General features: G+C 52.2%; 6 protein-coding genes across 6 annotated transcripts; 2 read left to right on the top strand and 4 right to left on the bottom strand.

Annotated features, from left to right (window-relative positions):
- Positions 1-942: 942 nt before the first annotated feature.
- Positions 943-3,260, bottom strand: SAPIO_CDS1161 (uncharacterized protein; the record flags this gene model as incomplete). The annotated part of the gene is made up of 2 exons (XM_016784505.1): positions 943-3,016; positions 3,085-3,260. 2 exons carry the CDS (start codon positions 3,258-3,260, stop codon positions 943-945), a joined length of 2,250 nt encoding a protein of 749 aa, XP_016646060.1.
- A 3,705-nt stretch (positions 3,261-6,965) lies between these two features.
- SAPIO_CDS1160 (uncharacterized protein) lies at positions 6,966-12,131 on the top strand (the record flags this gene model as incomplete). The annotated part of the gene is made up of 12 exons (XM_016784504.1): positions 6,966-7,112; positions 7,207-7,424; positions 7,493-8,334; positions 8,549-8,609; positions 9,565-9,721; positions 9,782-9,888; positions 9,954-10,309; positions 10,373-10,493; positions 10,580-10,824; positions 10,902-11,836; positions 11,901-12,007; positions 12,083-12,131. 12 exons carry the CDS (start codon positions 6,966-6,968, stop codon positions 12,129-12,131), a joined length of 3,345 nt encoding a protein of 1,114 aa, XP_016646059.1.
- A 535-nt stretch (positions 12,132-12,666) lies between these two features.
- Positions 12,667-14,189, bottom strand: SAPIO_CDS1159 (uncharacterized protein; the record flags this gene model as incomplete). Its single annotated transcript, XM_016784503.1, has 6 exons — positions 12,667-13,074; positions 13,154-13,529; positions 13,629-13,817; positions 13,889-13,896; positions 13,966-13,973; positions 14,051-14,189. The coding sequence occupies 6 exons, from the start codon at positions 14,187-14,189 to the stop codon at positions 12,667-12,669; spliced, it is 1,128 nt and encodes a 375-aa protein (XP_016646058.1).
- Positions 14,190-14,842: 653 nt separating this feature from the next.
- Positions 14,843-15,750, top strand: SAPIO_CDS1158 (2og-fe oxygenase family protein; the record flags this gene model as incomplete). Its single annotated transcript, XM_016784502.1, has 2 exons — positions 14,843-15,063; positions 15,162-15,750. The coding sequence occupies 2 exons, from the start codon at positions 14,843-14,845 to the stop codon at positions 15,748-15,750; spliced, it is 810 nt and encodes a 269-aa protein (XP_016646057.1).
- A 333-nt stretch (positions 15,751-16,083) lies between these two features.
- SAPIO_CDS1157 (uncharacterized protein) lies at positions 16,084-17,918 on the bottom strand (the record flags this gene model as incomplete). Its single annotated transcript, XM_016784501.1, has 6 exons — positions 16,084-16,202; positions 16,268-16,647; positions 16,740-16,842; positions 16,929-17,123; positions 17,221-17,454; positions 17,531-17,918. The coding sequence occupies 6 exons, from the start codon at positions 17,916-17,918 to the stop codon at positions 16,084-16,086; spliced, it is 1,419 nt and encodes a 472-aa protein (XP_016646056.1).
- A 5,008-nt stretch (positions 17,919-22,926) lies between these two features.
- On the bottom strand, positions 22,927-25,024 carry SAPIO_CDS1156 (uncharacterized protein; the record flags this gene model as incomplete). The annotated part of the gene is made up of 3 exons (XM_016784500.1): positions 22,927-23,544; positions 23,611-24,517; positions 24,948-25,024. The coding sequence occupies 3 exons, from the start codon at positions 25,022-25,024 to the stop codon at positions 22,927-22,929; spliced, it is 1,602 nt and encodes a 533-aa protein (XP_016646055.1).
- Between the last annotated feature and the right edge of the window lie 221 nt (positions 25,025-25,245).

Here is a 25,245-nt window from a genome sequence, read left to right as displayed (position 1 = left end):
TAGCTCAGGGACCTTCCTTTACTCCATCGCGGGCGTCACACCGACAGCCTCCCGTGTGTGACGTCCCGTCTCCGGAGTGCCCAACATCGTAATTGGTTCTTGGTCATCAGCAGTGCCAATAATATTGGGATGACCGGGCAAGGCACGTCCCCAGTTGCGGATGTGGTTCCGTGTTCGTTATTAGCTCTCGAGGGTGTCACGTTTCAGACCGGCCAAGGCTATATCTGTGGATGGTCTCGATGCTCGGAATCCATTGGATCTGTTGCGTGACTTCTCCGGGGAAAGGGGGGGGGAACATCGATGGTAAAGGTGAGTAGAGCTAATACGAGGTTGGTGGGCAAAACTATCTAATAAGAGGAACAGATCCCCATACCGATTTAAGCGATTTAAGACTCCCACCTGCTGGGCGCTCCAGGGGACCAACGGGTTGAGATGAGATACCTGGCGCCGTCCAAACACTATGTCACTTTCATCCCTAATCATATATCTCAAGGAGATTTCGATCCCCATACTGGGCGAATGAGGTTCTCACGCTGGACACTTCCACATAACCTCCACCATAGAAAAAAGACTAGACACCGTCTATTGTTTCTAAGCTAGATAACAAGAAGAATCAAAACAACCCAAATTTGAAGAAGATGATGAAGAAGAAGAAGCAGTACAGACAGGAATCTAATCATAGTCGTACATACGGGTATCCCAAAAAGAAAGGCTCAATCGGCCAAGACAAAAATCAAAAACCTCCATCCACGCCGAAGCTTCAAGTAGAGCAACAAGTTTGTAAAGGCAAAAAAGGGGCATAATGCCAAATCCCGTCATCCCTTCATACACAAATGCCCAGACAGTTCCCTACATCCAAAACGAAGAATAAAAGAACCAAAAAAGAGAAGGAGAAAAAAAAGAAAAAAAGAAAAAAAGAAGCTAAATAAATGTCGAAACTCCTTACGAGTCAGCCACCCCCCACTCCTGGAGGATGGACGGGTCTTGGACAGCGTGGTGCCCCGACAAGAACGCCCTACACGCCTCAGAATGCATGTAGGGCTTATTGGCATTGCTGCACCTGGCCATCTCGTCAGCCACGTCGAGCAGTCCGCGGCCCGCAGCGTCGCGCACATGGACATTAGCGCCGTTCTCGACAAGCGTGCGCATGGCCAGCTTCCTGCCGCGGCGCACCGCGATGTGCAGCGCCGTCTCGCCGCGGCGGTTTCTAGCGTTGACGTCGGCGCCGTGTTTGATGAGGAGCTTGAGGATTTCCACAGGCACCTTGTAGTCATCGTCTTCGGGCAGCTGGGCCACGAAGGCCATGAGAACCGTGTTGCCATCGGCGTCGTAATGGTTTACGTTGACGCCCGAGAGGATCAGGTTGTTGGCGATGGTTTCGCGGAGTGTGAGGCGCTCCTTGGACGAATCGGTGTGTTTGAGGCCAGTTTCTCGCTTGCGTTTCTTGCTGGACGCTGCTTCGCCTTGCGCCGATTGGTTGCTCTTGTCAAGCTTGTTTGTCATTCCGGCTTGTCGAAGAAGAGACACGTCGCTTAGGATGGCAGCCGCAAGGCAATGAAGTCCGTTCCGGCCACGGGCATCTTCGAGGCGGGGCTCTTCCTGTGCCCTCTTGATCATCTCGATGAGCCTAGCATGTGCGGATACCAAGTCGAGGTCCACTGCGGGGAGTGTTGGCTGGTCATACGACGACATCGGCGCGTCTTCGCTCATCACCGACGTGATGGCGCGCCGTAGAGGTTGGATGTGAAGCGCGTCGGGCTCATAGGCAGGAACGGACCCGAAGGCGTCGCGGCGCAGGGTGAAGTCGAGTGATTGGAGGAGCTGGTTGAAGCGAGTGGCATCTTGGATCTTGGATCGGAGAACGTGGAGGAAGGTGCGACCGTAGCAGTCCCTGGCGAGGAGGAACGACATGTCGTGACGAAAGGACTGAATAAGAGTTGTTAGATGCCCAAGACCAGTGTTGGGTTCGTCGAGCCAGGATGGCTGGAGAAGATGCAGAAAGGTTTGGCCAGCGACGTTCCTCTGGCGGCAATTGACGTTGGACGAAACAAGCTGCAGTATGTAAAAGTGGTCGACGTCGCGAGCGACGAGCATGTGCATGAGAAAATTCTCAAACACATCGCAGGTATTAAAATCTGCCGGAGTAGCAACGTCCTTTTGCATCAGGCTCAGAGCGAGTGGGGATGGTCCTCCGTTCTCATCAACCCAAACTGTTCCGCGGATCTGAAGGGCGGCACGGCAGAGGCAGTTGCGGGTTTGGTGCTCGGGGGATCCCTCGAGGCAAGGACCTTGTCTTTGCAGAAGGGCGTCCATGAGCAGGTAATCGCCAGGTAAGTAGAGTTCTCCGGTCCTCTCGGGCGGCGCATGTTCGTCGTGGATCCAGGAATCTCTTCTAGAGCCCGAGGCGCTGTCACTGTGCTCGGCAAGGGGTGAGCTATTCTGCCCTTGTTGGACAGGCATCGTGTATCGTTTTACGACCCGTCGAACGTGGGTCACAATATTCGAGGAGTAACCCGAGAGCGCGCGTCTCAGCTCGGTCGTCGTTCTCTCGGTCGAGTTCGTCATCGTTGTGCCGCGACGATAAAAGTTGCTAAAGCGGTGAGGGAGTCCAGTGGGCGGTGCATGTGGTTCCGTCACTGGTTCAGCGACGATTTGGTTGGCAAAGTGGGCGGGAGTCTCTGGAGAGCATGATAGGGCTTGGTAATTTGTATCAGGAGGATGTATTCGGAGCAGAGTCGGATCGTAGTCGTAATGGGCGGCTTGCGAGGGGGCGACGAAGCCGTTGTTAGGCGTCAGGTTCCAGGGGTTGTGGTTGTTGTAGTCGGCAGGAGAGATGGGGGATTGGTCGTAGTGTTGTTGCATACCGCCGGGCGATGGAAGCTCGCGCTTGATCGATCGAGTGGGCGAATGTGCCAGAGCTGTCATGCGGCGCTCCACATCGGTGTCGGTACGAGGACGGAGCCATCGGGGCTCCTTGTCGAGCATGGCGTTGAGCTTTTTATTGGCCGAATCCTTTCTGCGTCGACGATGTTAGCCATGTTACCCATAGCAGGTGGGGAGGGCAAAGAGAGGCGTCTCACTTACCCAGGTCCAGAGGTAGGAGAGGAAGCTCGGATGACATCAAGGATCTTCTTGAGGGGCAGAGTCGTATAGACGTAGAGACGGCCAAGCTTGCGCTGGTCCGAGTCTGTCCAGAGCGAAGGCCGGCCGGTTTGCGTCGCGTGCGAGCTTGCTCCCGAAGGAGAAGCGGACGACTCCATCGCGACGTCCCCTTTTGTGGGTGGGCGGACTGGAACGGAAAGGGAAGAAAAAAACTGGGCGGCTAATTCTTCAAAGGGCGAGCGGGATGTTCGCGAAGGGACACAGAAACCCGGTGGAGGCGATTGAAGCTCACGCGTCTATTGAAGAGGGAGAGACAAGACAGAAGACACAAACGGGGTAAAGGAATCAATCGAACGAAGCTTGGACACTAGAACGCTAAGGATGGACTCGGCGCTTGGGAGTGATCAAATTACTTTCAGGTGGGGGTTCAGCTGAGATCGAGAGCTTTAGACTGGAGCGATCGACTTCAAATGTGGACTGTCAAGTGAGACAGGGAGCGATGAAGAAAGGAGGGAACAAACGAGGGTGAGATTGTGCTGTCGTCTCTCTCTTTGCTGATCTTCAAGAGGCAGCCGCTGTGGAAAGTTCCCGCATGAAGGCTCTGGGTGGTAACATCACCGAAGGGCAAAGGGAGATGGATGCAGCAATGCAGTGAGATACAAGGTCATGTTTTATACGACTCGAGCCTGTTCAAGGTATTTTTGGACTGGGGCGGCGTGGACGAGACCGACCATCTTCAATTGTGCAAACGACAAGCGACACGACCCGGCGGCTAGGGCGAGACACATCAATGGATGCATTCACAAGAAGAGGGTCCCAGGTACAAGCACACCACCAAGTACCTGTGTACGAAGTACGACTTTGTTGTTCGCGCACCACATCGACAGGGCGGAGGGAGCGGTGACTAACAATATTTCGAGTAGTGATTTGTACCCCGGACTTGGCCACAGTGTTTAACGACGAAGGTGACCGAGTCAACTTCTGCTTCTTAGTTGCAAATATACAGTGCTAATAGATGATCCCCGCCATACAATACGCTAGTACCTTGGTGTACTTACACCACTCGGAGAATGAGAGCACTGAGGCTGTGCACAAGCTGTGCACCACATACCGATCCTGCCAGGGCCATTGTGCGAAGTTGAATATTTTGGTAGTCCTTTTATGAAGGAAGTCTAAGAATGGACCAAATGGAAATATTAATACATTTCGAGTTCTCTGACGTCTGATTGGATTCGCATCGGCCACATTTTGGGGTCCGACTTCAGCCACACCAACCTCAGAAGTCAGGAAGGTCTCCTCGCAGGCCGCCCCGCTAGCACGTTCGGGACGTCAATTTCGTTGCTCCTCGCGCCTGCCCTTTGGCTAAAAGTCGGTTTGTCCCGCGGGCCAACACCTGCCACAATCAGACCCAGCTTAAGAAGAGGAAGGAAGAAGCCCAAGGAAGCCCGTAAATCGAGAAATGGTCACGGATTGAGAATGCCCACATTGACTTCTACTTTGTACAAAATAGTATTGGTTCTCGGGTGCTCTCCCCGCCTGTCGGCTTCGCTCCTTCTTGTGAATTGCCTCATCAATTGACTAGGGTTCAAATGCGACAGGAACTTGCTGCGCCTTGTCAAATGTCGATAAACGGGGTAACCTGCACACACAACACACCAGAACGCTATTGATGCCGTCAATCCGCCCTAGTGGAGGTGACATCAAATGTTATCCATGCCTGGAAGCCTCCCCAAACTATCGTCCATTACCCTCCCCAAGTCCGAGATGATTCTCGGCAGCGATGATGAGATGCCGGGTATCCGTATTTGAAACGAGAAGGCTCGGGAGAGAGCCACAATTGCTGCACGACATGCTCCACAGGAGGTCATGTCAATGTGCCTGCTTTACGAAGGAATCTCCCTCTTCGTCTCACGTTCGTATTCTATCAATTCTGCTCACTTTTCGGGCTTCTCAAAAAAATGCCTATTGCGTAGGCTTCGGGGCAGACGACTCTGGCAGACAGTTCACTGTTCGCCTTCTCGCCAGCCCCACGACCGATTTATCAGGGATGGATATTTTTGGGTGGGACAAAGAGAGTCTGCATTGATGACCTCCCGGCTCCCTCCGAGTCTCAAGACCGAAAATTGCATTCCCACTCCCACCTCGGTGAGCCTCACCCACCCCACTCATAACATGCGGTGCATAAATGAAGACAGCCATGCCGCTGGCGATGCTGACCTCCCGTGGCACGGCAGCCCCAGACTATCGGGACGCACCAGTGCTCAACGGGGAGGAAGCATCAGGTCGCCTTGGTCCAAGCCACACATGGAAGTACGGAGTGATGTTGGGCGGTTTGCAGTTAACCTGCCGAACGTCGTGTTGAATACCGATGACATGACCGATAAGACCTTCTGTAAAATGGTCCTAAAAGAAATCCCCCCGCTCAGATTATGAATTTTATTTGTTTATTTCATTATTTTTTGAAGCGCTGTCATGCCCATCTCCGGAGTGGATGCCCACCGGCAGGTTGAAGGCTGGCTCTCTGCCATAATCTCAGGGTTAAGCCTCTTTGACTGTGGAGTGTGTGAAGGAACTTCTGCACCAGTGGCTGAGGGTTAAAAACAGTCTGAGGCTCGATTGTTGTGGAACTGGCCTGGTATTCCAATCATGTACGAAGTAGGCGAGCTCGGATTCAGGTTCATCACATTGCTCATGTTGCTCGTGGCAGCCTGATTTTGGTCTGGGCCTGACCAGATCCCAAATGCATCGTAGCAAAGGCCCTCGACATGAGTGTTACGGTCCATCTTTCGCAAACTGTCAAGGCTTGATCGCCGATGACATCCTATTACAAGGAGTTCGTAGATCCCATTGTGCGACATCGCCCTTTTCACGTTTGCCATATGTGGCCTGCCCACAAAGGGACGGAATCCAACGAGATAGAATCCCTGTTGCATTTGCTCGATTCACCAGCTCGCCCCCGCGCTGCTTATCAGATTCGCCCTGCCAGCATAGAATCCCCGGTGCGGCCTGGCTCCCCAGATCTAGAATCCTCGCTGTTGTTGCCTGATTTTGATGTACAGACCATCAGCTCTGAAAGTACGCCCTAATGATGGCAGTGTCGCGGGAGCTAATCAGCTCCCCCGAGAATAAGGCTCATCCCGCGCCCCATCCTGTCCGATCTTTTACAGATGCTTGACCCGTTTCCTGCTCCGAGAGGCGGACCTTGCTCCTCATCACTTGGCCCCGCACCAAACCCACCATCCTAACCCTATCTTACCAGTCAAAACAGCAAAGTCTTAGTGAACCCACCTGGGAACCGACTTCTTTGTCTGAACTTGTAATTGGCCCCTCGGCCCCTATTCTTGCATTTAGATGTTCCTTTTTGAAAAACTCCGGTTTGATGGAGCCCTGTAGTGACTCGGCGATTACGCCTTGTTTGTAACGGTGAGGATCGTGCGCGACTTGAGAAAAGCAGAAGTAGGATTGAGCTTTTGTTTAAGAAATGGACCTCGCAACGGGCTGTCGGGATCATCTCACGCAAATTGGAGATACTAAAGACCCGAAATTGAAAGATCAGGGCCTGCGAAGTAATATCAATATCGATTGTTCGAATATCTTGGGTGTGCCTCGTGTTATATTACCCGTTTTTAGCCAACCCGCAGAAGCTCTCGTGTATCACGTTTGAGAGCGACTGATCTGTCCTTGACATCATGGGATTCTTCTCTTCAATCTTATCGATTTCGTAATTTTCTTTCTTTTGAAGTACATCTTCTCTACAAAGGAAGAGAGCTTCGATTCCGACGGCTCTTTGCGAGCAAGCAAGACCACCTGAGTTGGAGATACATCACCATCTCTCTTCTGCCAGGTTGTGGCAACATGTTGACATGCTGATCCACATCTGTCGGGCGCGGCGCCTGCTAATCGCTGTTCTTCTTATTATCGGACTCATAATTCTATTCTCTCGCGATCATGGTATTCCTGAGCGGAGGTTGAGCGATGGACCTGAGGAAGTCCTCAATTCAACTCTCGGTGTAAGTCGCCCAACGGGGTAAATGCCTCGACACAAGCTTAAGAAGTGATAAATTCCCAGTCACTCGAATCCCACATTCTTACCTTCTCCAACAGTTCGGCAAAATCTTCGTTGTAAACCTCCCAGAACGAACCGATCGGCGGGACCTCATGACCCTCGCCGCTGCCGTCACTGGCCTCGATTTCACCTACATCGACGGTGTCCGCGGCGCCAATATCCCCGAGAAAGTGCTCCCGCCAAGCCCACGGGAGAAGAATGTGAACTGGTCTGGTAAGACGGGGAGTTGGAGGGCACACATGAATGTGCTACAAAGGTGGGTCTAGCTCCGGCGACGATTTTCCTCGATGTTACCGAAACTGACCGTGCTCCCCTCCGTCCCAGAATCGTCCAAGAGAATTTAACCTCTGCACTGATCATGGAAGACGACGCCGACTGGGACATCCGTCTAAAATCCCAAGCCCAAGCTTTTGCTCTCGCCTCCCAAGCCTACCTCCAACCCTTACAAAACGATCCCTCCCACAACCTCGCGAGCCTTTTCCCGGCGCTCTCGAAAACCCTCCAAGAAGACGCCTACGTCCAAGAACTCCAAAACACACCGGCGACCAAGAAACCGAGCACAACATCTTCTCCCTACGGAGACGACTGGGACGTCATCTGGCTAGGCCACGTAGGAAGCCACCTCCCCTCCGACTGGACATCGCGCGAACTAAACTCGAACCACGCCCCGCTGTCCCTCCTCACCATCCTCATTCCCAATGACGAGACCGTAGCGGACAAGAGGCATCTTAAACGTCATCCGTTCGCAGATCGTATCGACGACTTCGCCGCGCGGTTCGAGCCCCATACGCGCGTAGTCCACGAAGCGAGGGGCACTGCGGGAATACAAGCGTATGCCGTCAGCAGGCGCGGAGCCAGGAAGCTGCTGCTGAAGTTCGGTCTGGAGGAATTTACGAGTAGTTACGATTTGATGTTGAGAGACTGGTGTGATGGGGCGTATGAGGGCGAGAGGCCAGTTTGTATTACGACGCAGCCGCCTTTGATGAGCCAGTATTATTCGAAGGGCGGGAGTGATATTCATGGTATTGGAGGTGGCTATTTTAAGAAGTCGGGATCCACGTATATTAGGTATAGTGTCATGTTGAATCTGAGAAAACTAGTGGCGAGAAGGACGGATGCTGGGCTGGCGCATATCGAGGGTTTGGCGGATCAATGGCCGGATGAGGGTAAGGGACCGTGGTAAATCGCAGAGGAATAAAACGAATACCCAAGTTTCTTTTCGTCCAGATTCAGAAAGATATTGCACAGGATGCCGTATCCAGATCAGTCAGGACGTCTAATTGAAAATCCTGCTTTTGTCTTTCCAGCACGACAGGGAAGTATCTCGATTGTAAGGTCTTGGACACTATTCTCTCTTAATGACTACATATCAAAATTGAGGAGCCATACTCGGCCATGCTCCGGACGCCGAAGATTACCTGAACCATGATCTGAAGACCCGGTAGGCGACGGAAATTAAATAGAACATATTTTCTGTGGCTATAATGCGACCCTTTATGGCCTTTCTATTTCCGAGGGCACTAATTGTGGAATACACGCAGTGGCGAGGAAGGATTTCCTCACGAAACCTAACTCATTTCAGATTTACAAAGATTAAGTCGACGGACAAAGATTGCTGTGCCATGCGGTTTGCGATGTCTGTTTCTCCTTCGTCGGGAAGAAGGTCAAGCGGACACATATCCCCCAAGGCATTGGTGTGATTTCATTATATTAACCGGCGGGAAATCTATTAGATTTACAGCTATGGACATACCCAGCATTGCGGTACTAAAGGCCGTGATCCGTTCTTACTTGGCTTCCTTTTAATCAATTGCATGCCCATTTCGGGCCATGTCGTCGGCTTACAGACGGCACGGCAAGACTGGGGCGTAGGTGTTAAAAAGAGAACTCACAATACTCGACTCTCTCGTTTCTATGTATGAATTCATACAGCTTCCTCTACTAGGTGATATCTTGAGGAAAGAACCTGACGCCGTGTCCGTTATAAAAATCCTCGGTTGGGAGGGAATCTCACCGTCACACAGGGGCATCCAACTCCGCGGGTCGTCTTGGAGAAACACAATGAAAATTTTTTATCTAGGAGCTGTCTGCCTCCTCTCCTCGCAGGCCGTATCCACGGCCCTTCCGGAGAGGATTTCGAATCCATACACATCGAGGCTTATTCCGCGATCACATATCCTACACGAGAGGCATTTGCCGGATCATGCCAAGTTATGGACTAAGAGGAATAGAGCTGATGCGAAGACTCTACTTCCTGTGCGGGTGGGACTGATGCAAGATAATCTTGACGAGGGGCATAGGATTTTACGGGATATGTAAGTGGATTGATGAATTGGGTACGGAATGAGACACGGGAAGAGAACATTCACGCTAACATTTGAGCTTCCGATGATCAGATCAGATCCGAACTCTCCAAACTATGGAAACCATCTTTCCCCGGAAGAAGTCCTCCAGTTCTTCGAGCCGAGCGAGGATAGGGTCAAGGCTGTGACGGAGTGGTTAGTATCGGAGGGCATCTCTGCGTCGAGGATATCAAGGTCGCGCAATAAGCAGGTGAATTGAGACCTAACTGGTGTCATTTGGTGAGGATAAAAGGACTAACATGTTAACCAGTGGATCCAATTCGATGCAACGGTGGAGGAGATTGAGGCTCTTTTTTACGCGGACTTTCATATTTACGAGCATGAGGATACTGGGACCGTGAATGTTGCCTGTTCTGGGTAAGGCTCCTTCCTGCAGGTCTGCAAGATGTTAGACCCTTGCTTCCTAACACGGGAGCTCATAGATACTACCTCCCGGAGAGTGTCCGCGATCATATTGACTACATAACGCCTGGAATTAGGCTTATGCCGGAGGATAGCTTGGTACAGCCCCAGCAGAAGAGGACTTACGAACGGGAGGTTAGCCCTAAGGACAAACAGTCTCGCTGGCGTCGGCATCTCGGATCAGATGTTTTAATAAAGGGCCGTTTGCCCTTTGCAAATAAATCGCCGGGGAAGTCATGGAGCGGCAAATCCAAGGCGGTCGCCGGCAGTGAAGGCACGAATCAGCGCGACGGCGCCGAACCAGAGGTAGAGGAGCCGGAGGTCATACCGCCTTATAATGACTGTATTTACAGTGTCACCCCTGAATGCATTAGAGGTAAAGGAGGTGAACTAGGCTAGACATTTGCGAGCATTTTCGATGCTAATTGCAAGTCACTAGCCCAGTATGACATTCCTGAGGGAACCAAGAACCGAAGCGATAACAAGCTTGGCATATTCCAAGGGCTCAACATTCGGTATTGGCAGGGAGATTTGGACCGGTACTTTCATGCTGTGGCACCGTAAGTCCAATTCCCTCCGATTATTTCTCCTTTCTTCTGCCCGTGAGAAACATAACATTGACCGAGATACCGTATCTGGTAAAAAGGTGGGTGCCGAAGGGGTCACATCCGCAGAACAATCTCGTCAACGGGGCCATCGGCGAAACCAGCAATCGGTCTGAATCCGGGGCCGAGGCCGTGATGGATTTCCAACTAGGCATGTCTCTTGTGTGGCCTCAAGAAACCGTCCTCTGGCACGTCGATGATCCGTGGTACGAAGAGCAACATACCCAAGAGCCACTCATTTACAAGGGCTACTTTAACAGTTGGTTCCCCTTCTCCCTCTATCCAGGTTTGCATTTCCTGCTAAAAAGAAGCGCCGCTTAGATCTATTCAATGCCATAGACGGAAGCTATTGTGATTTCACAGCCTACAATCAAACGGGCAACTGCCTCGACCCCGAATGTCTCGACCCAACCTATCCCAATTCCAATCCAGGCGGCTACGACGGCCCCCTGGCATGCGGAACGTTCGAGCCGACAAACATCATTTCGATATCTTACAGCGGCTCCGAAGCGAGTCTCCCCGCATCGTACCTGAGGAGGCAGTGTGCCGAGATTATGAAATTGGCCCTGCAGGGTGTTACGGTGGTGGTCTCGTCGGGAGATTATGGAGTGGGGAGCAATAGGAGGGATCCTCCACCGGTGGGATGTCTCGGGGAGAATTACGATGTGTTTAACCCGAATTTCCCGGGGAATTGTCCCTACGTTTTGACCGTTGGGTCGACAGAGTGGAGGAGGGTAGAGAGCGAGGACGATGAAGGCGATGAGGGCGATGAAAGGACCGGCCGCGGAGGACGGGGAGGAGACGATGGGAGAGGCGAGGAAGAGGGAAGAGGCGGCGGCGGCGGCGACGACGATGACGACAGGGGCACGAAGAAGCCAAACCTCGACCAACTCCAGCGCTTCACCGGCCCCTACGAAGAAACCGCCACGACCTTCTTCTCCTCGGGAGGCGGCTTTTCCAACGTCTACCCCGTCCCAGAATACCAACTCGCCCACCAAAAAGCCTACTTCTCAACCCTGGCCGCTTCAAACATCACCCTCGACGTCGAAGGTTACCACGGCGGTCGCACGGACTACGAGACCATCGGATCCGACGGCCTGAATTTTAATCTGGAGGGGAGAGGATACCCTGACCTGTCAGCCATCGGGGACAACATCTACGTGGTGCACCGCGGACACCCGGTTCTCATGATGGGAACGTCGGCTTCGGCGCCGATCGTGGCGTCGATGTTGAATTTGGTGAACGAGGAGAGGTTGGCGGTGGGGAAGAGTACAGTAGGATGGGTTCATCCAGTCATTGTAAGTTTTGGTAGACGGAACGGTCTCCCGACCCTTGAACTCGGCGGGCTAACTTAGAGGACAGTACTCGCACCCTGAGATATTTGAAGATATCACCAAAGGGGAGAATCCCAACTGCCTATCAAGGGGGTTCCCGGCGGTCAAGGGCTGGGATCCAGTGACGGGACTCGGGTAGGTGATCTGTTTCAACGAAGAAGAGAATGGTAGAGGCAGAGGCAGAGGACAAACTGACAACGAGTATCTTAGGACGCCGAAATATCCAAAGCTGCTGGAGGTGTTCATGAGTCTTCCTTGATGAAATGGGTATCGGGTGTTAAACAAGTGGTTACGGTCGAGCAGAAACGTATCAATTGATATTCGGATGATAGAGCTACTAAACTAATAATTAAAAAGGGAAGGAAAAGAGAAGGAAAGGAGAAGGAAGAAAGGACTCGATCGTGCTGAAAAGAGAAATGGGGTAAAGAAGCAAGTAGACAAGAGCGAAAGGAGAAAAAAAAAAAAAAAGTTCAATCAATCGTATGACGAAAATAGATGGACGCACCCGGAATCGAACCGGGGACCGCCTCTATGCTAAAGAGGAATTATACCACTAAACCATGCGCCCTGGAGAAGTTGAAGTAAAATTAGCTAACTTCTGATAAGAATCTAGCCCCAGTGTTTTAAAATATCACCAAATTTCTCACCAGACACCAACAAATTTCGGAGCTCTCTCCTCATGAACAATCTTTACTTTGACCTGTTCCAGTAATTGGCGAAAATAAATAAATTCAATATCAATTGGCTCATATATCCCCATGAGTAATTCCCGAACACCTTGATTTACAGTAATTCTACAGCTCGTCGTGACTAGCATTTGTCTCTCCCTCTTCCTGTTCCTCAACCTCCCCAACCCCCTCATCCGCAGTCTCCACCAGCTTATCCTCCTTGGGCGTCCCATCCCACGGGGCCACCTTATTCTGCGTAATGGCGAGTATGAACTGCTCCACGCTCGCTGCCGACACCTCCGATCCCTCCTCGAGCGGGTAAGCCTGCCAAGTATGCGGGTTCTGCACGGCGACGACGCGCGAGGCGCCCTTCCGATGACCCACACTGGTGGTCATGTCGGGATACTCGTTCACGTCGATGGTGACGAAGTTGAGGTATTCGCGGTATTTCTGAGCGAGCGGTCGGATGGCCGCTATGTAGGCTTCTTTGTCTTCTTCGGAGTCGGTGAAGTAGTGAACCATAGATTTGCTTGCCTGTCAATGCGTGGGTGCGCTTGTTAGCCGGAAGAGGAACAAACAGGTGTAACAACTTGAAGATGAATGGGTTCGTTACCTTGACGAGACTAAGCTCTGTTCTCCGCGACAGCTCACCTACCAAGGGGGTGCCGCATATTTTTACGAAGCTCTCCATGGCCGGGACCCGGGTGAGATCCGGCGTGTCGTGGCCGAGACCGTCGATGTTGTTCTGGCACTTGAGGCTGGCGGAGGAACTGTCGCCGGTGATGGTCTGGATGCCAAAGGTGTAGCGATCTCGATAACGGTGTGCAACGGCGGCGAAACGCTTGTGCAGGAGCTCTGATTCAGGCTCTTCGGTGAGCGGTGGCAGGCGTCCTATGATGACGACCTCGTCGGAGTTTAGGAAGGCAGTTTCGTTCTTGTCTGTCACGGGCAGAATTGGTCGGTGGATGCGTTTGACGAACGAGAGTATCCTGTGCTCCCAAGTAACGTCTTACGTTAGCGCTGAAGTAGAAGAGCATCTGGTTCTCAGGTTCAAAACCCCAAGGAAACCAAGTTGGGAATTTCCGTACGGATCAGCTTTTCGCGGTCCCCGGTATCTCTCCATGGTGTTGTCGGGGAAGTAGACTCGGACGGTGGGATGTGTGAGGACGTCTTGTTTGAAGCAGTATTCGGCGTTTTCGCCACAGTCTACCACCGCAGTCCGGGGGTGCTTCTTTTCGACGAGCTCCCATTCTGATTCTAGTTTTTTGCACGATGCTCTAATGAGATCATTTTATCAGTACAAGACTCATTCTCCTCGGTAGCGTGGAAAGAGGCCTGGGGAGCTTACAACTCGGGCTGGATGTGGTCGCAATCGCTTGTGTTAGCCGTCCAGTTGTTAGTCTGCGATCAAATGGCTAAGCTTACCATTACAACTGCCCATCACGTTAGCAAGGTCATATTCTTCTTTCCAGGCCAAGCGACCATCGAATCCACATGGATGTCAACATACAAGCTATTAATGTGCTTTCGTCACGGCTGATGGCGATGTCGAGGTCGTGTGGCTTCGTAAACGTCCATCCCAAGGTCGGCGAAACCGCAATCGCGCCGGCGCAAAACAGCAGTCGCCGATAGTTGTTGCTCGTCATCATTTCCGACGTTCGGAAATTTCAAGGATAGCGAAAATTAGAGCCGTTTGTATGTCGGCTCTCGTCGTTCAGCTAGTTGTAATCCGCCCACAAGAGGATATTTTGGGAAGAAGTCAGAACTAAAATCACGAATTGAAGTTAAAAAGCTTCCAGACCGAAGCTCTCGAAACTCTCTCGCGTCCCCTCCATCACATTCACACCTACCCAGGATTTTGTGGATCAGGGGTACTAGTTCAAACGAGAGCTCGAGGTTCCATGCGCTGCGATCATCGCCAGTTCGGCACTAGAGCCCGGACGCCTCCGTGCGCGAAACGTCCCCGCGAACCTCCTGAGATGTTTCATCCCCCTTCTCCCAGCGCTTCAGGGTTTCCAGGTCCCGGTTGATGGCGCTGCCAATCGTCCGATACCGTTTGAAGGACAGAGCGATCCAAGCAACCAAGGGTTGGTTGAAGGTGATGGAATAAAAAGTTTCTAAGCTCCCCTCATCCGGGGCCGGAAGCATCGCGGAGGGAGCTGAAGCTCGAGTTGAACACCAAATGCTCGATTAATTGACCTGTCTCACGATCCACACACGCTGCTTGGTGCAAAGGACTCATAAGAAAATAATATCAATTCGACTCGTATCCGTCAATTGACGCTCTCATCCCCACGGAACCATGGCGCGCTTACGACTAAGAGACCTCATTGCCGCAGCTGTCTTCCTCGCCACTAGTGTCTTGTCCGAAGAGCAGAAGCCGCTTTCAGGAAGCGAGACTGAAGCTCCCTACAAGTGCACTCATCCGCCTTACAAAGTGCATCTCTTCTCGCAATCGCCCCTCGTCCTTTACCTCACCAACTTTGTAACCGCCAAAGAGCGCGCCCATCTCCTCGACTTGGCGTAAGTTTCCGCTATTTTTGTTTCTATCTATGCTCGGGGAAACTAGATCTTTCTCATCCAATTTCTCAATCCATTCGGGCCGCTCACCTCTTCAACAGAAAAGACCACTTCAAACACTCAGCCATCATCTCCTCCAACGGCTCCTCCATCGACAACAACATCCGCACCTCCTCATCCACCACCGTCCCCCTCGACGACCCCGTCGTCCGCTGTATCGAATCCCGCGCCACCTCCTTCCAAGGCTTCGACACGCCCGCCAACCACGTCGAGCCCATCCAGCTCGTGCGCTATGCCTCGGGCGAACACTACCACTTCCATACCGACTGGTTCATCGACCCGGCGCACAGCACGGCGCGCCACGGCGGCCAGCGCGTGAGCTCGTTCTTCGGGTACGTGGGTGTCGGCGAGGGCACGACGGGCGGCGGGACTAATTTCCCCATTTTGAACGCGCCGGCCGATGAGAGGTGGTGTAGGTTTATTGACTGCGACGAGGAGTATGAGCGTGGGGTTACGTTTAAGCCTATTGAGGGGAATGTGGTGTATTGGCAGAACGTTGGTGAGGATGGGAAGGGGGATGAGAGGACTTTGCATGCCGGGTTGCCGGTGACATCTGGGTGGAAGGTGGGCATGAATATCTGGACGAGGGAGGGACCGTTGGGAGAAGATGTTCGCGGTGAGTGGGCATGAGGGCCACTGGGCTACTGAGGAAGGGAGATGTCCGTCAAGAAGTGACAAGATTGCTGTATGTGTTATCACCAGTGTAAACTTGAATATATAAAGACGATTGCTGCCAAACCATCCGCCTAACAGTACATGCAATGTTCACGATATCTCGCAGAAATACTCACGAGGGAAAACCCGCCCACCATATTCCATGTTCCCCCCAAATGCGAACCATGCCTTGAGTAAGAATAACCGTATCTATGCCATACCGAAACGAAACGAAACGAAAGATGCAGGTTGGATAAAGGGAGGGAGAGAGGAGAAACAGGAAGAGTGAAAACATCTTTCCATCTGCTCTCAACACAACCCCCTCGTCCTCCCGACATCTCCAGCACTCCTCCCTACCGCCGCCACCTGCGATCCACACTCGTCATAGTTCTCCATCCACAAGGCATGCGTCGACTGATCATAAACGACTTTGAAAACCAAGTTAGCAACCAGCATCCACGGAATAAGAGCACATCGTCTCACAATAACTCACCGTATGCGCCCCGCAAAAAGGTGTTCCCAAGGATCGCGTCCGAATCCGTACCCTGCTGCAGCCCAAATGTACACCTCCCTTCCTGAATCTTAAGAATGAAATCAAAGTATCGAACCCTGATAATCAACTTGTCATTGTTAAACCCAAAGTCGAAAGTCCCCGGCTGGTCCCGCATGGCGCAGTCGACCGTGTACTCGCCGACGTCCCACTTGGCTCCGAACTGTTCCGCTATGGCGTCTACCATTGCCGGAGGTAAAACGGTGTATGTCACACCTGTATCGACGAGGACGTTTAGATCCGACGAGGTACCGGGGTTGAAGAAGCTTGTTTTTTTGCCGAATGGAGTCGTGTAACCCATTGAACTGACATTAACACGGTAGCTGAAAAGGAGAGAAGTTCGCCAGATGTTAGAAGAGGTCTGATTTCTTCAACAGTTAGGAGAATGGAAGGAGAAGACTCTGTAAGGACTTACTGGACCCAATCCTGCGCCTGCTCATAGACTGAAGGCCATATGGGAACGGCTTGAAGGTAGCCGCTATATCTCGCCTGGTTGACTCCACCAAAGACAATCTCACCTGTTGTCATGAAAAGGCTCCGAGTTAGCTGGACCGAGACCCCGTACTCTCGCACCTTTTTCGTAGGTTTTTATTTTTGTGCTTACTTGTTCCCTGGCCCTGTCCGCCAAGAGACACACTGTAGATGGGCGCGTTGATGAGGTCGAACTTGACGAGCGAATCGAGGACGTTGGCGTAGTTTATTGTGTAGCCGATGCCGTATCCTAGGCCTAGAATCCCGGAGACCGCGTAGCTCGAGTCGGTGGCCAGCCCAAACTTTTGCCGTATGCCGACATCTTCGTCTACAAAACCCAGGACAAGACCGATCAGCATATGAACCAAAGACGGCGTTCCCAAGCTTGGGCTGTTTCCCCAAGCCTCAACTCTGTTGATACTTACTCCGAAAGTATATCCTATCCTCGTAGTATAACCCGTTCACCCATCCACTGCCATACCCGAAATCGAACCGCTCATTCTGTGTGACTGCCAATTCTGACTGCTCGGGATGATACATGCCGTTCTTGGCACATAGATAGGCGCTTGCGGCGTTGGCGCAATTGGGATTCACCCACGTCTCGAATGACCCCGTATCGGGCGTAAGACCGACTAGCTGCGGAGGGTCTCCGATCTCGACTAGTTGTTTTGGTTTCGTTATCAGCTATCTCTCCTCTTCGCTTAGCTTAGCTGGGAGATTGGGAAGAGAACTTACTCTCCATAAAGTACAGATATCCCCTGTAATCCTCCAAATGCTTCCAATTCCACTTCTCCCTCCTCACGAGCCTCGCCTCCTCGTCGCTCTCAAACATCGCATCCCTCCTCCGCGCCTTGTGTTGTTGTCGTCTTCTCCGAGCCGTTGTTGCTGCGGTGCCGTTGAATTGTTTCTGCTGCAGGGAATACCGTAGTACCCTGTCTGCTCCGTCTGTTGAGGAATTGGTGGTGGTGGTGTTTCCGGCGTCATTCCGTTTGAGGCTGCTGGATATGGCTTCTGCAAGAGGGTCGTGTGGGCGTAATGGACGGAGATTTGCGGAGGATGGTGAGGGCTCGGCGAGTGAGAGAGTGGCGAGGAGGAGGATTAGTGTCGATTTCGTTAAGATCATATTGTCCGGATTATATTCGAATAGGAAAATTAAAAAAGGAATGGTTGAGCGTAATTCGTCGAAGGGGGTTTAAGTCGAGTTATGATGTGAGGAATGCCCTTTTTATATACAAAAGATGAGGGCAGTCGTTTTCGTCGTCGACAGCTTCAAGCACGATCATTTCTCGTCTCGCAAGCAACGCGAATGTCTCAGTCTCCAGTACGTCATGGAATCACACAGCTCCCCTCCATGGGCTTCAAGCTCCCTAGACAGTTTCCCACCCCCCTCCCTGCGTGTACTTCCGTCTCGATGGTGGAGGGTATAATCAAGCAGTCGTGCAGCTTCGAGATGTTGGTCGTAGATGCTGTTGGTTTTCATCCGCCTTGGGAGATACCGGGTACACGGTTCTCACTCTTGTCTCTTTTCTGAGTGTTGGTGGCTCGCGGCGGTATTGGGGGTGTGTGGCGAGTGGGAAAGCAAGTTGGTTCGTAGCGCGTTGGTCCAAGAAGCGAGATGGATGGTGGGAAGGGGGCAGAGCGGCGTCGACTATGTAAGTGACAAGAAAGATATCACATCCTCGACTAACAGGCTTGAACCAACACCTGCTGCGACTGTTGTTCCACTACTTTGGAGTTGGCGAGGAAAATCAAGGTTGCAGGTACGTTGAAGTAATTAAAAAGACGGGCAAGAAAGGACAGCAAAAAATTATAAAGAAGAAAAACCGTTACCCGCGCCACATAGCCATGGGTAAATGGCCATGGGAAAAGAGGAGAAATGCAAAAGACTAGACACTTAAAGCGTCTCTGACCGGCACGGGTCAAGATTCGGAGAACCAAGGACCACACAAGCAATTAGAACATGAAGCGTTTTCCTTCGCTTCACTTCGTCTCCCCGTCCTAGTCCCGGTAAGAAAAAATAACACGAGAGAGTAGAAGGGGGAAAAGAATTATATGTTAACAACCGTGGAACCAGAGAACCATGGCCCTCTCTGTTCCCGGCACCGGTTCCTTAAAGGCCAAGCCAATGTTCGAACGGGGAACGGATAAGAGATAGAAGCTGCCAAGAAGGGAATGGCCTGCCTGGATGGAAGCGGAGAGTGCCTCATACTATAGCTTCAATTAAACCCAATAGGCGGCGCATCTTAAGCAAGGGAAGCCCCGTACTCTATTCTATGCATGAGACCAAGGACGATTCCAGCTTGGACCTGGACATAAACCTCGAGGGGAAGATTACCAGGAGAAGGCGAAGCAGAAGAAGAGTGCGCGCATGGAAAAAGCACACCCAGAGTCACCCACATCTCAACATAGCCTTGAATTAGATGAGACGGGAGGTGGACGAAGGGGAAGAGAGAGTGGAAAGGGCGAGAAGCGAGCGAGATCGAGAGCAAAGGAGGTGAGCAGCGGATGGGTGTAATCTCGCCAATGCAAGATGAAGGAGCTCAAGGCATCATTCTACTCTTCGTATGCCGCCGAGTCCGAGTCGGGTTCGTGAATCCTCCTCGCTTCATCAAAGTCGCCTCTATATGTCCAACCAGACCCACGAAAATAAGTGCTGCGTATACCTATCTAGATTTCACGCTTTCCTTGTTATCCCTCAACCTCACTCTAGAAATTCGCTGGCCTCAGCTGCCTCTGATTCTCCCCGGCCTTCCCACATTCACGTATTCTTCATCGGGGCCAGTGATGAAGGGATTTCCAAGTCCAAAGAAGACCAGGTATCTATCTCGAAGAAAGCGGGGGAAAAGAAATAAAAAGAATATCTGGCGTATTACAAGCCACAGATGTCAATAATACCCTTTAATTATAGCAAGAACAAGGGCAGGAAGGATCATCAATTGATATATGAAGCCCAATATGCGTCTTGCAATCTTGGGCTGGCGGGCGGAGCGGATAAAATTGAGGCAGAAAGGAGAGGAACGGAGTGAGTGGCCAGAAAAGACAATTCATCAATGCAGGACGGACATGCTTGTAGCCGACACCAAACCCTTTCCCAGTTCTCTTTTATTTGTTATTTTTATCTTTTTCTTCTCCTCGTTTCACTTTTCTACATCCTCTTTCGACGGTGACCTCGCTTCGAGGTTCGTTACTTCCTCCCTGTGTAAGTGCTTAACCTTGTAATAGAGGGATTAGCTACAAAAGCTGGCAAGGAGGCTCCATTTCCTACTTTGTTCTCAACATGTGTCTGTCTGCCGAGGTATATAGTATGCAATCGTTAGCGGCTAGAATCCTTCGCGGGCGAAAAGGCGCCGTCGAGTCCGAACAATCGAAAGGTCGGATGGATCGTAGAGACGTACCCCGAATCTTAGAGTACCAGTCCAGGAATGGGCCTGGAAGGGCGAAATGAACCAGATCTTGCGTATGACTAGAAACGGGACCTGGCAGAAACTGGTCATGTGTTTACGTGTATATGTGTATGTATTGGCAATGTTGTTTGCTCATATGGTCCAATGGTGAGGTGAGATTGAACGTCGGGGCAGTTTGGAAAGGGAATACAACAAGAGGGATTGGATATACTAAAAGGGCTGACTGCGTATTGGATGGCGGAGTATTTGAGTATGTGACCTGATGGAACGGGATAGACGAGATGGGCGAGATGGGCGAAGACGAGTGGGTGTCGTTGCACCTTATACAGCATGCAAGATGCAAGTCAATGCAGCCATGAGCGCCACCATCCCTGATCTGTTCTATTGTTAGAAGCGTTCGCCGAGATGCAGCGCGACATTGGTGCTAGTGCAGCTCAGATTCAAAACGTAGTGGGTGGAAGTGATTCGAGAGCTCCGATACCTTGCGCGGCTAGCTATCCGGGAAACAGAGCAGACGTGAAAGACGAGCGCGAGCTTGGATCTGCACGTAGAGAGATGATTCGGCACACCTTCATCCGCAATCACGCTGCAAGAGACGTGGAGAAAGACATGGATGTGAAATTCCATTCGGCACCGAGACACAGGAACAGAACCCCGGAAGATTAACAGGAACCCGATGCGAACAATCTGAACAGAGCCTAATGCTCCCAATATCCAATAGACTTAGAATGGGTCGGCCTTATCCGATGACGAGAAATTTCAATATGGGACCAGGGTACATTTTCGTACTTCTTCCACGTAGGACAAGCCAAGGAGGACATCCACCCAGCACCGTACCTCCGATTGGAGGGGATATTGAAGCAGGGCGGCGGTAACTGATACCATGCTCGACGAATACTAGATCTTTGCTGCCATCATCTTGGCGGTCGCCGGTGAACATCTGGGTTATGGAAACAGACATTCAGCGTCAACGACCATCAATGGACCAAATGAAGAGGGAGAGCAAACACAAACTGGCGAATGAAACAGCAGGTACTCGCCGGCTAGCTGCAAGATCAAAACCGCTTCTTGCAACCTGACTAGACAAGAATGTCGTAGTAGAGCATGTCCCTTCTCTCTATCTTCCCCCTCACGAGCAGGCCAGCCGCCACTCCCGCTCTAGCCACTAAGACAGTTGTAGTTTTACAACTGATCGTTCATTACGATGGCTTTGTTTAAGTAGTCTTCCCCGCCTTTACACTCCTTTCGGGAAAGGTTCGTCCGTAGACTGGACCGATCACTCCTCATCTGCGGGACGTTACATGCGGTACAAATGCCACCGTGGAAGTGGGTGTAGTGTAGGCGCGAGATCTTGGATTGTTCCTGTCCTTGAAGTAGACTTTAGGTCTCAGGCACGGAACCAGGATTGGCTCGTCCGCGGAAAATGTGAGCTATGCAGTGAGATGAATGCGGATGCTAATTGAGAGTCGTCTTCTGACCCTCTGACCCTGATGGTCCTGATTTAGTGTCGTGCGCCGTTTAACCCCCTCCTTCTGTACTACCTTCGCTTAAGCTCTTCCAATATGTGCTTGAGGCCTTGGGGGCGACGATGCTCTCGCAAACCTGGAAACGTAGCCTGCTGTAGGTTCCAGGGAGGGCACCTCTCGACCAACAGATATCCGAGATGCACCTCATCGATCGAGAATTTTGGGGAGAATCGGGTGCTGTACTATTTCTGGTAACGGGGGAGGACGAGAAAGACGCATGGGCTAGGCTCAACGTCCACGTGCCTACGTTCACGGCAACACAGCAGCTGCAGATGCACGGCACGTCCGGATAAGCTTGTCCGGTTTCTCGGTGAGGTAGTTAAGCGCCCAGGGGGTATCTCGACCATCGAATTGGGCAAGTCAATGGTTTACCGCGAGCCATCCGTGATCGGAGACGAGGGAAGTCTCTTGGTCAAAAATCGTTTGCCGACATCCATTGATGGCCGCGAGATCATTCGAAACATGGAGTGAGTAAAAAGGAGTCATCGCCTGGCTCGACTTTACTCGAGGACCACCCTCGGAATAAGACACAGCTTTATGCCAGACGTTCTTGGTGATTGATGGCGGCGGCTTGTCGAGAGGACGTCGGGGGTGGGGAGAGCTTCAATGCTAGTCCCAGCGTTATGGAGGCAGGTTGCGGGATTGCGACCGTATTTAGAAGGACATTCTGGCTAGGATATATCTAGAGAAACGGTAGAGTCCGTCTTTGCGCCTGCCAAATCCCAAGCCTGTGTTCTGTCCGCCTCATGATGCGGATAATTGCGAGGATCTCACCATTCCACACTCCTCCACCAGAAACAAGATACACACATGATTGAACTTGATATTAGTACAAATCCTAATTCAACAAGAAAACGAACACACTCCATCTATCTTGGATCAAACACATTTTTAATTCCGAAATGTTTCCCGTTTTGCGCCGTATACAAAACGCCGATCTCCGTATCCTTGCTCGTAACGCCTCGTGAGCCAACCCGCCAACGTCTTCCTCCTCGAGTAAATTGGACAAATGTGATTCCGGTTTCGTACAATACCTGGGCCCGGGGTTCTTAATGTACAGCCGCGAGCTGCGCTGGCATAAACGCCAGCAAAAAGGGTATCCTCAAAGAATATGCAGGGAAAAAGAGGAAAGAAATGAAGCAAAGAAAATGAAGAGGTCGAAAGGCGAGAAAAGGTCGATGTGAATGGCACAAACATGGCCTTAAATATTTGGCCAAAACACCTTTTTGCACACCTTATTCTTCTCGACCCATTCTTCAATCTTCTCAACATCCCACCCCGAAGCCATCCTATCGTGGGCCTTCGTGTTCTCCTTAGGCGGCACGGGCTTACCGAGGCGAATGGAGAACGAGAACCCGCAGACTCCATCCTTGAAAGAAAACTGGAAACACCTCTTCGTCTCACGACAAGCAGCCCTACAGTTCTCAAACGACATATGCGCCTTCTTCTCGACCTCGGTCTTCTTGGCGTCGTTGTAGGCCTTCTTGAGCTGCGACTCCGAGTACTCCTTGGCGGAGCTGTTAAGGTAGAGACGCTCGCCACTAGCGTTGTCCCAGTCGTCTCGGCGGGCCACGAGGCGGCGGGCGAAGAACTCGTGGTAGATGTCTCTAGCGAGAATCGGCTCGAGTTCGGGCTTGGCGGACGATTTGGACGACGACCGGGGTGTCGAGTTGAGGGCGGCGGCGTAGCGGGCGGTTTCATATTCCCAGAAGGAGGAGATTTCCTCGGGGCTCATGTGGTGCATTGTGGCGATGGGTTGGCACCAGTGCGAGTTGCTATAAGGGAGGGTAAAGGGCTTTTCGCCGTTGATGGTGGGCCACTTGTGTCGGTAGTCAGCATCACAACTCTACGTTGATTCTGAAGAATAATTAGAGGGAACCCGTACCACTTGAGTGACTGGTACGCCAGCCGTCTCGTTGAGAGCCTTGGCAAGAAGAAAGTCGCCACAGCAGTGATTGTGAACATCCTCATCGTACTCATTCGCGACGCGCGGATGCTCACCAACGAAAGCCTCCATCGCCGCACGAGAAAGAATATACCCGCTCCCACCGTGCGCAAAGGGATAATCACGAATGAGAGCCACGCTTCCTAGATAGATCTTCTTTTTGGGGTCGAGCGTCTTGAGCCACATGACAAGAGTATTCCACGTAACGTAGGTGTCGGCGTCGATGAAAAGATACCAATCCTTGTCGGGCAGGCGCTTCCACGTCTTCGCGGCCATGTGGATGTTCTTGTACTTATCAAGATTCCATCCCGCTTCGGCGGCGTTGAGGGCGCTCGTGCACGGCTTCTGGTCGACGTCGCAGGCGAGCTGGGTCCGGTAGAGGTCGAAGTCGCGGTTGTCTTTCTTGGCGGACTCAAGAACCTCATCTAGGGCGTCGAGGACCTCGACGCCGGCGATGGTCTGGTTCATGTCGGAGAAGACGAGGAAGTCGTCGATGCAGCGGAGCACAGTCATGAACTGGGTTGGGAGCCGGGCGAAGGATTCCGTTGCGCCGGTCTTCATGACGACGGCGATGTTGCTCGTGTCAGGGTGGTGAGCGCACAATGGGTCCTCCTGAACGAGAGAAACACTGGGGCCAGCGGAGTTGCTGAGGGATGCGATTGATTCCTCCTCCTGGGAGGGCGCTGGTCTTTGAGGGTCGGGGTGAGCGCCATCGGGGTGAGTGCCATCGAGGTGAGGAGCGTCGGGGTGAGCAGGATGCGGGGGTGGAGGCGGCGGCGGAGGGCCATGGAGGTGAGGTGGGTGTCCGGCGGGAGGACCGTGATGGCCAGGCGGAGGAGGTGGGTATCTATGATGGTATGGAGAGTATACGGCGAACTGGTTCCATAAGGTGATGAGGAAGACGAGCGACCCGATGGAGAGCACGAGTATCGCGCGGCGAGAGAGCACGGTATGAGGGATGGAAAGGAACCCCGCGACGTTCCGGCGGGACTGTAAGAACCCCATTCCGCCAAGACAGCAGATTTGGATGACAATCCCGACCAGGGCAGGTTCGGTTCTGGGGAAGGAGGGAGAGCAGAGCAGGCCCTGAACTGGACCGAGCTCGGAGCGGGTTCAAGTGGGATGTAGCTTAAGCAAGGCGAGGGCTCCGATCCAGATGTTAGGCTTCGGCACCCAGATTCATGGGAACCCAACTTCGTGGGAGAGAGGAGGGAATACGGGGAAGAACGAGGTTCACACCACACATGGTGGGTATGGAGCAAGTCATATCTTCTTACGTCTTACACGGGGCGAGGGTGGTGGCGGCAAGAGCTGCCGCCAGCCCTTCCAAGGCGGTCTCCATCTTGCGTCTCATCTCGTATTTGGGTTCGACTTGATAGAACAATTCTTAGCTTCTGGTTGGAGGTGGAGACAGGGGTGGAGCTGGCCTGGATGCAGCCGTTAAGGAAATTCCTCTGCCTCCTGGTGTGTGTGGTGCCAAACACTCGACTGGCCTCTGAAAATGGCAGCTGGGGGTGCCGATAGGACGGAACATGGCGGAAAGATTGGCATCAACGGCAGGGATGGGAAAGGCTC

Source organism: Scedosporium apiospermum (assembly GCF_000732125.1).
Source record: "Scedosporium apiospermum strain IHEM 14462 chromosome Unknown SEQ_SAPIO_0044, whole genome shotgun sequence".
NCBI lineage: Eukaryota > Fungi > Ascomycota > Sordariomycetes > Microascales > Microascaceae > Scedosporium > Scedosporium apiospermum.
The sequence above is the reverse complement of the archived record's forward strand: the minus strand, read 5'-3'. Positions and strand labels throughout refer to the sequence as shown.